This window comes from Hippocampus guttulatus, chromosome 10, assembly GCF_054856545.1.
Source record: "Hippocampus guttulatus isolate MCC_2025c chromosome 10, RoL_Hgut_1.0, whole genome shotgun sequence".
Classification (NCBI taxonomy): Eukaryota; Metazoa; Chordata; class Actinopteri; order Syngnathiformes; family Syngnathidae; genus Hippocampus; species Hippocampus guttulatus.
Window position 1 is genome coordinate 13,823,683 of NC_141270.1, and position 12,604 is coordinate 13,836,286.

The 12,604-nt window shown below is 42.0% G+C and overlaps 1 protein-coding gene across 1 annotated transcript in view; it reads left to right on the top strand.

Annotated features, from left to right (window-relative positions):
• ptk7b (protein tyrosine kinase 7b) overlaps window positions 1-12,604 on the top strand; it is a 66,358-nt gene that overhangs the window by 44,481 nt on the left and 9,273 nt on the right. Inside the window, exons 4-10 of the mRNA XM_086122601.1 lie at window positions 4,316-4,418; window positions 4,554-4,738; window positions 6,556-6,703; window positions 8,664-8,794; window positions 10,903-11,169; window positions 11,703-11,839; window positions 12,089-12,224. Coding sequence (XP_085978727.1) covers window positions 4,316-4,418; window positions 4,554-4,738; window positions 6,556-6,703; window positions 8,664-8,794; window positions 10,903-11,169; window positions 11,703-11,839; window positions 12,089-12,224 — 1,107 coding nt within the window. The remainder of the gene's footprint in view (window positions 1-4,315; window positions 4,419-4,553; window positions 4,739-6,555; window positions 6,704-8,663; window positions 8,795-10,902; window positions 11,170-11,702; window positions 11,840-12,088; window positions 12,225-12,604) is intronic.

Here is a 12,604-nt window from a genome sequence, read left to right on the forward strand (position 1 = left end):
TGTTGCAATGTAGATGTTCCCCTGTTCATATCAGTAATGAATCCTAAAGAATTCATTTGTATGCCATTCTTGTTTTTGTGTATCAACTCATTTGTCTTTGTAAAGAGGTGCACGTTGGCTTTTCTCTGTGGATCGCTTTACTTGGATCAGACCATGTTATGACAAATGCTCTCATATTTCCCCAACATACATTTAACGGGTGATAAAGCCACACGCAGCTTTTAAAGACCCCCTCTAGCTCTAATTCTGCTTGAGTGTTCACTCATGCGTATGCTACTTTGCGTGCATCGTAGTAAATATGAGCTATAGGGGGGAGGGCAGGGTGCTCTACATGTACTGTACCGCCATCGGTTCTTATCCCCCCCGACTCCCCCACCCCAGCCTGTGGCGAGAGCGAGAGAGTTAATTTATCTTGCTCTCAATGGTGGGTAAGCAAATCCTGTCAGTTGAGAGTTATTCAGAGTAATTATCCCCCTCTGTGTTCACTAATAGGGGTTCAGCCCACCCCCCATTCCGTTCCTTTGACCTGCCTGGTCATTGGGTCTCCGTGGCGAAACCGCGTCCAGCAGAGTCGTCGGGGCCATGCCTCGCCTTTGTCAGCATGTTTGTTGCTCCTGCAGGCATTTTGCCTGACGCCTGCAGCAACGTGCAGACAGTCTAATGTTTGTGAAATTTGTCGCATGCATTGGCAATTGACTTACGAAACGCGCTCAATCCGCACTGCCTATTTAATCTGCAAACCTGCACTGAGCCACACGAACAAAAGCAAACACACATCACCTTGTGCTAATTACTGTGAGTGTCCCTAACCTACCTTTTATGAAGAGATAGCTTTGTGTGCTCATAGGACATCCTTTCTGATCACTAGTGCAAGGCCACTAGCTCTCATCCATCTGTCCCCCTACTTTTGTTTCACATTTTCACGTGAGCTGACAAAACGCAGCTGCTCATCAGCCTCACGCCTGTGCTCCACCATGTGACGGCAACACCATCTCCTTGAAATTATTGAATTTGAAGCATTGGCCTGTTGGCCTTTTGTCAAGCACAGCTGATCAAATCTGACACCACACTTTTCCCTGACCTTCTTCATTTTTTATTTATCTCTCTGTTTCACAGCAGGACTCCAACTTGCATTTACATACGCATATGGTACTGCCAGTCAAATGAAAAGCCTAGAATACCTTGCCTCTGTAGCACAATCTGCCATCCCTTTTTTAGAAATTAGCAAAAAACAAGCTCACACATATCTGCTGCCCGAACTGTAATATGGTCTCAATTGATCTATTGTCATCCCTGAGTTGATCTGGCTTCCGATTCCTCCTCCAACGTAATTATAAATGTACAGCCTTAATTCTGGTGTTTAAGGCCAGGCAGGCACACACTCACTCACTGAGACACTTGGCCATGCATTCTGAGGATGGATTATCAACAAGTATGTGTCCCTCTTAATAGGTTATGAAAGACTGCCTTCTGTTTGTCAAGTGGACAGCTGGAGAAACCTAAGCTGAGAATGTGCAAGTGTCAAGAAATCTAGTTCAACCAAAATAATAGAATAGCGGATATAAGTCCCGATTTCTCAATGGTTCATTGTGATTGTTAATGGATTTCTGTCTACAGAGGTCAGTGGTAGGGCATGGTTCCTCGACATTGACGTGCATGCCGCATATTTATCTTTATATGATGACGTCTCGGAACACAAACAATCAATCTATCATGAGGTTGGCCTTAGTTCACCATATTGAGATACTTTGGACAATTCTGTGCTTCCCCAACCTTGTTGGAACCGTTCAATGAAGGCAAATGTAAATTTGGTAAATACATTAAAACTGGTTATTTAAAGACTGTTGTTCAAGTCGTGTTGTTTTTATTCCGGGAAAAAAACCTCCCAAAGAAAACACTGACTCATAGGAAAGTGTTAGAAAGAAGCCCATATATTTTATACCACCTGTATCCGAAACCTCTGGGCAGGTTTAAACAACTGCCTTTATTTGCAAACCAGGTTTGACATGCTGATGATAGTTATTGCAGTGAACTCTCGCTGACACTCCGTGTTTACACCTTCTGTTTTTGTTCGAATTCTTCAGCTTCCTTTGCACCAATGGAAAGTTCAGTGTGTCTGCCCTAAGGTCCTTCTATAGCCTTCACCTTACTCCTCTTCACAAGAGCGACCTTGCCTCAGACACACAATTAACAAAGACTTTCTGACGTGTGCACACAACAAGCCCGCTTGAAGGCACTGAAATGATTCCTCTTGCTTACGACAGCGTGGGCGGCATCTCACTCATCACTGTATGCAAACATGTCTTTGACAGATGCACAAATGTACCATATTGGCCCGAATATAAGATGGTGTTTTTTACATTGAAATAAGACTGAAAACGTTTTTCAGAGCTAGATGACGCCAGATATCATTGAAGCGAATGCTGAACTTGACTCCCAGGCCAAAGTGAACCCCTGCCACGAAGAATAAAAATAAAAATAGCGGTAGCACGAAGAAGAAAAATAAAAAATAGCGGTAAGAAGACAAAGAGAAGAAAATAATAGAAGAGATAATAGAAAATGGAGAAACGTAGCGACAATCTGGAGAAAAGTGGGTCGAAGATCGGCCAGGTTAACCGGCAGCTGAGGAGAAGTTATGATGTAATTTACATTTCAAAAATCAGAAGCCATTCATTTACGAAACTTTAGTTTACATATTTAAATGTTCAGATATTAAGATTCAAGCGAGGAAAAATAACATGCTTTTTCTCTCAAATATATTGTTATACTCATTTATTTCAGATTTACTGTAATTATTTTCTGTATAAAAATTAATTTGGTGTTCAAAGTCTTTTTTCAAACTTGTCTTGAAAAAGAGGGGGTCGTCTTATAATCAGGGCCGTCTTATATTCGGGCCAATACGGTATGTGAACTTTTACAGACTTGCAGGGGGGGGCATCTGGCTTTAGATGATGCTAAAGAGTACTGTATGGGTCTCAGAGAAGGCTGGGTTTAGGCTAGTCAATGAAAGCATAGCATATTCATCCAGACAGGTCTCCCTGTAGAGCCTACTTTGCTCTTTGTCGGGCAGTCTGCTTCTTCCTGCCTCTCCACAGCTGTCTCAGGTGATGCCATGCATTTTTAATAGATGCTATAAAGAGTGCTGGCTGCTCACACTAGTCAGCCACAGGCTGTAGAAATGTCAGCAATGGAGAAACTGTATACAAATACAATGAGCACATTTAAAGGAGTGTTTTGAAGACAAGGCAACACAAAAGCTGAAAAGGACTTTGCCAGTGTTCATTAATTTTAAATTTTCCCCCCCCTCTGAAGTATACAAAAATGATTTTGGTTGTGTGTGTTCATAGAGCTTAATCTAAATCGTGCCGCGCCAAAATGTAAAATTGGCAAAAACACTATCAACTATAGCCATGACATTCATAATAATAGAACACTAAAATTTAAGGGAGACTTCACTGATTTGGCCATTTTCAGCAATCAAAAAAAGTTAATATTTTGTCTCCAATGAATGTAATAATTTCATTATTTTTCATGTACAATTAACAGCTTTAAAATCACGTTTTGCCACTTGCTGTCGAACATGTTTTCAGTGGTCAGGGAATAACCAACCACAGCTCAGCTTGCGAACGAGCCGTGATTGGCAGTTACCTGACCACCATTCAGCCATACTTCAAAGTAGAACCTCCGATTTTCCTGCCTGATGCATTCAAGTAAAACTGAGGATTGGTTTCTTTCCCTCCATGTCCATATGCATCTGTGGCAAACATCAATCATGTTTCATGACACTCTTTGCTACCAAAAGAGGAATGTACTGTCGTAAGAGTCAGTTTATTTTCCTCATGTTAGAGGTCACTGTTCAGCGAACACTAATTATCTCATAGAGCTAATCATTGTATTTTATTACAACTATAACTTTTGGATTTTGTGTATTGACTATAGGTTGAAGGAATGATCAATTAATGAATTACTCCTGTTTTGACTCCTGTTGGACTTCACAATCCATTGTGCGGTACCTTTATTTGTAGCCAATGATACTTTCAGCCTTTTGATTGTATATTTGGAGGAATTATGGACAGTGTGCATCAATGTTTTCAACATTGCATGGGGTGTATTTGAAAATTCTCTTGTTCCGTTTGTGTCACTGTGATGCACCATCGGTGTCATTCTTGCAGGCCCACCGTGTCTCACATGTCCGTGTCAATGAATAACAGCAAACTATTTAAGTCTGTGTCTCATGCTGACAATCGCTGAAACACTTCTTGTCTGTCCATCCTCCCACTTGAAGTCTTGGCTGTTTTCCTTTCTGCTTCTTCAGGGTTAGAAAGCGGTGGCGTGACATTAAAGGAGCCCATCTCAGAAGGGGAAATTGAGAGCTCAGCCCCCGTCACGCTTCGCTGTCACATTGATGGACACCCACGGTGAGTCTCCCCGATCATTTTTTTATGATAGGATGGTGCAAGACCAAAATAAGTTAATTCTGTCATAGCCTGATGTTGGGGATTTTTTTTGTTACTCCTCATCATCATCATCCCCGTTTCATGTCTTCCTCTCAGGCCAACCTGCCAGTGGTTCAAAGACGGGGTGAAACTGACTGAGAAAAGCCATCAGATCAACAACAAGGAACGAACACTCACAATCAAGAGCGCCACTCCAGATGACAATGGTCTGTTCTACTGCTGCGCCAAGAACGCAGCCGGCCACGTCTGCAGCAACAGTAACTTCACACTCAACATCATAGGTATGTCCAATGTGTACAAGTAGGTGCACACAGTTTGCTGACTTATTGGTCTTTGACATGTCTTGCTTTCATGTCATGAAATAGAACATAATGGTGCGTTGTCAACTCAGCTTACATATGGAGACAGAACATCATAAATGCCAATGGAGCAGACCAACATAGGCAGGCTTATACGCCATATAGCTGCATTACTACTGAACGTTTACAAAACTGCTGATGTGTACTGTTATGCATCATGAGTGTATTTGTATTACTGCTTGCCCTTGTCATGATTTTTTTCCCCATTTTATGTGTGCTTGCGTGACACTAGTACACCGCAGAGAGAAGTACAGTACATTCAGCATCTGTCTGAGAAACCTGATGCTTGCATCACACTAATGAGCCACCTGAAACACACGCGCGCGCACACACACACACACACAATCACACTCGTGTAATGTCAGCACCTGGGTGGAGGAAGGATGGATAATTACGGCGTTTCCAATTACCCTATCCACCATTGGTACTGCCATAGGGCTTCACTTTGAGGTAGATTTGACAGATTTGAGCAGTTTTTCAACGTAGTCACACTGTAACAGTCTTGCCGTAAAGTTCTTGGGTGGGCCAAGTGTATAATATGAGGGATCTCTAGGCTAATATGGCCTTTAATCGACTACCCTTCTGGCCATATAACAATGTGGAAATGAAGCACGGTCTCTTTAATTTGACAAATTCCAACTCTTATGTGGCAACTGGGAAATTTTGCTGATGACGTTAATTTGATGAACACTGTCGGTGAGTTATTATGCCTACAGGCATATGAGAAATCACAGTGGTTCCTGAAAATATGTAAAAATGAATGAATAAATCAAAAGGACACATTTCAATTGAAGATTTCAGTCGTATTTGTGAGCTGTCATAAATCCCACTGCACCTGCCATCTCCTCTCTCCTATCATGCCTACTCAATGGAAAGTCTTATTGGCTTCCTCTGCAGTACTTCCTATCTTTTTTTCTTTTTTAAATTGGCTGAGCATGTGACCAAGAAAACTGATGCTAAATTTCAAGACATCGCCAGTGAAGCCTGTGGATTATGCAAGTTTCAAAATTTAACCAGTCATACTGTTTGTTTTGTTTTTGTATATGGTTTCTTCAGTCTGAACACAAAGAAAATATTTTTAACTACATGTTCCTAGGCTGCAAAAGTCAGTTGTCAATGGCAAGTATAAAAATGCGACCAATCTCAGAAGGGGAAATTGAGAATGGAAATATCATTATATTTTTTACCTCCATGAATTAAATATGAAAATTTACTATGAAAGGTTTTTAGTCATGTGGTGTTGTGTGTTCTCCTCGTTAATCAGACCTACTACCTAGTAGAGTTGCTCCACTTTCAAATATATCGATAATCGTCATTTATTGGAGATCTATAACTTTGAAGGAAATACCACATTTACATTACAACTTACTGACAAGTTCATTCATATTGTAAGCAGGTATTAGAAGGTATGGAATGAATTTCCGATTGTTCAATAAAAATGACATGCCACATCAAATTGTGAATTTGACAATCGGGATTTTTCCTCCCGCACAACAGTCAGTCCCATTATGTGTTCCAGCTGCCATAACACAACAATGGTTTTGATGAGTCCAGGATCAATGAAAAGTCCAGGGCCCTAATGAAGACTACCTGGGGGCCCCTGAGGTGTTGACACATCCCAGCACCTGAGGGTCCGCACTGCTGTTGGCACTTTTTAATAAGTGCGCAGATGCGGTTGCGCTTGATGGTCTCATACCTGTAGATATAATCATGGAGATGTTTGTCTACCTCTTTTATAGATAAGAGCTTTCCTCGACCAGTGGTCACTCCCGAGGACCAGGTGGTTATGAGGAATGAAGAAGCTGTGTTCCACTGCCAGTTCACGGCCGTGCCGCCTCCTGCTCTGGAATGGTACCACGAAAGCGAGCTGCTGGTCAATAAAACTCGGTAAATCCTGATTACAATATCCCTTTTTTTTCCCCTGGAAATATGTCCCCTCCTGTTGCCACAATAGCTCCCTGGCCTTACCTCGCGATTCTTCCTTATATGCATCAGCTCTACTTGTTTTACTGCCTAGCTGTGGTGCATTCCCTTGAGACCTATAAGCTGGAACCCTTGAGTCATACTTTCAGCTTCCATTTTGATGTGCAGCTCAGGCTTGAGCTGAATTGCACATTAAGGAATGTTATTACGGAAATGCTGTAAAGTTCCTTTGAAATCTGCTGTATTTCATTTTAACGTGGGTGTTCTCTCTAGCCTATCACAAGAGCCTTCCAGTGTTCACACACTGAGCGGAAAAATAGAGTTCAAGCTGCAATCAGTTTACCAGCATGTCCCCTAGAAAGCTTTCGATCATATGTGTCAACCAGCAAGCCTGCGGCCAGCTGTGGTTAAAAAGAAAAAAAAAATCTATCCTGCTGGGTGATTTAAGTTTTTTAATAATTATGGTCAGTTTATGTTCCTCACGGTTCGCTGCACAAGAGTCACAAGCAGATGGGACACACTGCACTGTTGCTGCTGCCTGACTTGAAAATATCTCTAGCGGCCACACCCAACGTCACACAGAGCCACTGCAGCTGTCTTTGAATTGCATGTGACCATAAACAGAGTCACTTTTTGGGTTGAAATTTACAGGCCTGCATGGCGGTTTGCTACAGCTGCCTGTGTTTAAATGAGAAATGAATGAGGCTTCGAGTCGTCCGCTCATGGTTCATTAGTCATGTCAGCCCTGCAGAAAATGTGACTAGGGTTGTCAACATGGTGTGCAATATTGCCTCCCCCATTCATTGCAGTGCCTACTTGCAGATGATCACATCACCAAGGTAGCGGTGACTTGGCTGTGTGAATATTAACACTCAAACCAGGGCTCCAGACTGCCCTAAATGGGGGCATTTTGCCGCAACATTTTTCAACAGTGGCAATGTTTTTGCAGATTTTTTTTAATTTTTTTTTACTGTTTTTAAACAGACTTCTGCTCTGCACTTCTGCCCATTTATCAGTAATGCAGTGAACATGAAAGGTGTGAATTTACTTTGCAAGTTTTTGTTCTGTGTGCGCTCCTACATGTTCTACTTTTCACCCGTAAAATTTCAGGTTCTGAGCCACCCGGCTCATATTAAAAAAAAAATAAATAAAATAAAAATACTCTGGAGCCCAGCAAATAGTTAAGAGTAAGGGCTTCAAGTAGCCTGTGTAATGTTTATTGATCAGGTCAGAATGATGCAGTCCTGTGTCATCATTTCAGCAACTCATCCCAGTCTTGCTTTGTGTACATAAAAGAAAATAATTTAATAAACAATATGGCCACAGGGCAATTTTGCAAGTATGAAAACGTTTCCCTGGAGGCAGATAACCAATAGCGCTTCTAAGTATATATTTTATGTTGCTATGAAAACTGCTGTCTTTAATATATTCTCCAGTACACACTTGCACTTAGTAAGAAAACACAGGAGTCACAGAGCTTGCTTTCATCCTGCTTTTTGAACAGAGATGACATGACACCGACATTGCTGTGTGTTGGGTTCCTGCCACTCCCTCGCTTAGCCACCCCAGATGTGGACAGCCTGTAATTAATTCTCACCCTGTCTGTCACTGCCATTGAATGACTGTTTAGCGTACCAGAGGTCAACCTGGGCCATTAAGATGGGGCCTCCACCGTCACAAGACGTTTTAAAAATAACTTGCTATGTAGGACACTTATTCGTGTGCTGTGCAGAGGTACTTTATTTGCCTTAATTACAACTAACTTGGTGCACCAGATGTTTCCCTGGATCAGTATGCTTCGGAAACACGCCAGATCCCTGGTACCCATTACACTGTGCAGTTGGGCTGCTGGTGCAGATTATGGTACACTGGTTGCGTGAAGAATGATTGAACGGGGAAATATGGGGCTTTGTTTTCTCTCCAGTGTGTTCCTGCTGTCCAACGGGTCACTGCTCATCACCCAGGTCAAACCCAGGAACACAGGCAATTACAAGTGTGTTGGGCGAGGTGTCAGCGGCTCCCAAGTCACACATGAGGCTTCCCTACTTATAGCAGGTACACACACACACACACACACACACAGGTGTACGCGCACGCATACCCACGCACATCCATATTTGCAGCTGTTAAGCTGCTTGGAGATAAACGCCTCAGCCCATTGGTTTATCTGAGTGTGTGATATCATTTCTGTTATGTACATTATCGCTCTTCCTTCTGTTGGCTCTTTCACAAAGAGCCATATCTCACCAGATAATCACATTTGCTTATCAATATCCGGCCCAGCTGTATCTTCCTCACTCGGAAGATGCCAAAACACTTCACTTCTTCCTCTTCGTGTGTTTTACATATCACGTTTAAGCTGATCACATCACGTGGAAATCTGTGTAAAATAACAGATCACATTCCCTTATGAGATTTAGAATTTATAGCATTTGGATAATCAAATCCTGCTCAGCCAAAATGAAACAGCTTTTTTATTGACCTGGTGGACTTCATCTACTCAAAATAGTAGTAAAGAGAGGCACTTATTACAAAGCATGTAGAAATCAACAATTTTTCACTACAAATACATTGTGCATTATCAATTGATATATGTCCGCTTGGATATATTGTTCATGCTTATAATGCCATTCTAGTTTTAAAATGGTGAGAAACCTGCTTCTAGTATTTTTGTGATGTATAAATTGCTTTACCTTAGTCATTGATTTTTTCAATGCTAATAAAATGTCTCTTTGGGAATATAAATCTGCATGATGAGTACCAATATTTGAGATTACAAGGGATGTCCCAGTCGAGTCCAAGTCAGTTGATTTGAATACCTGGGTACTGTATTCAAATCAATTCATTACCGAGTCCCATTCCAATACCTCTGCAATTCAGTGTGATTAAGAAGAAGAAAAAAGATCACATCCGAATTGTCTCAATTATCCCCCCGCCCCGGAACAAAGATATCCCAAGGTGATACATTTTACATGACATAAAAAAACTGAAAAATTCAATCTTTTTCATCCGATACTGATCAGCTGAATATCATGTGATCGGCCCAGATTTCCGATCATGTGGTCGGATCGAGACAACCCAAGAAATTGCATTATGTAATGAACCCGCAGAGAACAAAAACTGCATGGCTCAACAGTGCAGAGACGAGAGTCAAAACATTGTCTAGACACATAACGCCTATTATACGACGTAGCCCATAATGGTGTCTGTTGAGCTCTGAACAGTATGACCAAAAAAGTTTCAATGACTGTTGCAGTTTAAAGTCAGGCCAAGCTGTGTACTAATCAGACTGTCTTACAAGTGCACGCAAGTCAAATATTTTGAACCCGCTGAAGGCAGGAATTTCTTTCTTTTAACTATCCCGAGGACTCCCCCCCCCCCCCCCTCCAAACCTCTATTTTTTTGGGTTAAATGAAATCCGACTGCATCTACAGTTTTAGCCCAGTGAACCGCAGCTCCATTTAAATACCTTAATTCACCTAATCTGATGGTAATCCCTGCAAGCATTAAAGGGTCTTGTGTCACAATAGAAGTCATTATTTGGTGACAAGTTTAAACAGTCTCTCCATCATAGTTCCACTTCCACCTCCTTCATTTCACCGCCCACCCCTCCTTCTTTGCCAGCTCAGCCTTTCTTTCATCTGCTAAAATATGTGCGTTTTCCCTCTGTTCGTATTCAACTGATTCCGATCATTGACTGTAAAAGGTTGGAGCCGGTAACCAACTTGGGTCTCCTTGGCCAACAAAGTTTGAATGATTCATATAATCAGCCATAATGTAAAATACATGATACATAGAGAGGTCTTGTGAGTCTTTGTAGCAGATTACCCTCCATTGATTGTATAGCTGCTGACAACCTTTGGTATGGCTCACCTCACAAAGACCTTTGTTAATTTAATTCCCTTACTTAAAACAACCTATTTTGTCAGTCTCCTACTGTTGCCTTTGTTCCACATAATACTAGGAGGAGAGATTTGAGTTTTATTTAAAATACCGACAACCTGTCAACAGATCTGTGAGCTAAATCTTTTTGTGTGCAGATGCACTCGATGCACGGTATTCAAAATCAAATCAAAAGACAGTTTGATGATTCTCAATCACCAAATTAAAATGACTGGAATTTCACAGCTATGTTTCCTTCACCTATTTTCTCCACACCACAGAGATTGATGACATGATGCCCAAGATGTCAAAGGTTTTCACAGCGGACACCCTGCAGCGGGTTCCTTGCAACGCCCCACGTGGACGACCCCAGCCCGAAGTCTGGTGGGAGAGGCGAGGTCAGAGGGTGCCCACAGAGGGACGAGTGTACCAGGATGGCTCGGATCTGGTCTTCAGCCCAACGGAGGCGGGCGATTCTGGAGTCTACACCTGCATAGCTCAAAACAAGGCAGGCCGCAGGACACAAGAAGTTACATTCACTGTGGCCAGTGAGTCCAAAACAACTTCAAATACATAACACATTTATTCACAATTATTTGTATTATTATTAGTATTTTTTTTAGAAATGAGAGTCACATAGTCAAGGGTGATTCAGTACATTTTTCTGATGCTACTTTCTGTTTTGGCACTGCCAGCCCTCCGTACAGTTTGAAGCAGAAACAATTAAAAAAGTCAAATGTCCCTGTCCAATATGTGCATTACAATCAAATAAATCACACCCGCCGATGCATTTGTAATACATGCCAGATTTTGAAATGCAGGGCATATACAAAACACAATACAAATATGTTTTTTATGACTCCAAAATATTCCAAGTGCATACATAATGCCTAGCTTGGAACAACACAACACTTTGTTGTTTCCCTTTGTGTTATGCTGATAATTAGTGGCAGTAAGTCAAGCGAAGTTGTCTGGACAAGGTTCCTGTCATGCAGTTGATTACTTGGCTGTTACAATTATACTGCATGTGTGAGAGGGACTATAAAATGTCCTCGTGATATACACGTGTGTTCTCCTGCAGCCGCCCCTGTGTGGGTAACAAGGCCCCAAGACAGTCGTTTGGAAGAAGGTAAACCAGGTTATCTGCACTGTCACGCCAAAGCAACTCCTGAACCTGAGGTCACATGGCTTCGCAACAACATCATGATCACAGCAGAGGTCAGTTGTCATGGTCGCATTTCACACTGGCCTGTGTGAGAGCTCCTTTTGAGGCTTTGGAGATATGTGGACATTTGCAGGCTGGCAAGCTGTTTACCTTATTACTTGTTACCCCGGTCATTTTCTTGCTGCAATTCAGATAGAAATAGATCGTAAATACACGCACAAAAAAGGAGAGCTCATTTTTCCACAATGTTGGACACATTTCTAGACAATTTAACTGGGCTTTTCTTGAACATTTCCTGCCAGGACTCCCGTTTTAAACTATTCCTGAACGGCACACTGAGGATCAACAGCGTCGAGGTATACGACGGACAGATGTACGGCTGTGAGACCAAAACCGTGGGTGGTCGACTATCTGGCCAGGCCAGAGTCACCGTGCTGGGTAAGACCGCGAGATTTATTTTAGCGAAGTGTGTTTGGAGTCATTCCAAAAAAGATCAGTAATACAGTACTCAGGGAAAATCTAAAACAAATGTGGTCTTGCCTTTGGGCCCGTGTGTATGTGTGTGTATGTTTCTTAAAATAGGAAGAGCTGGAGGACACCGACAGAGGTGTTGAACGTGACTCATGTACAGCAGCTTTAGTCTGACCTCCATTGTAACACTTTTTTTTTTCCTCTCAGATGAATGCTTGTGCAGATGATCTGATGTGTCATTGTTATGTCTGGATGCTTTCTCTATTCATAAGATGCTCATCTCTGATACTTTTTAGTTCCTGACACTTGTATACGAGCTCATTGTGCACAGGTTCTCAGGTGTGCTT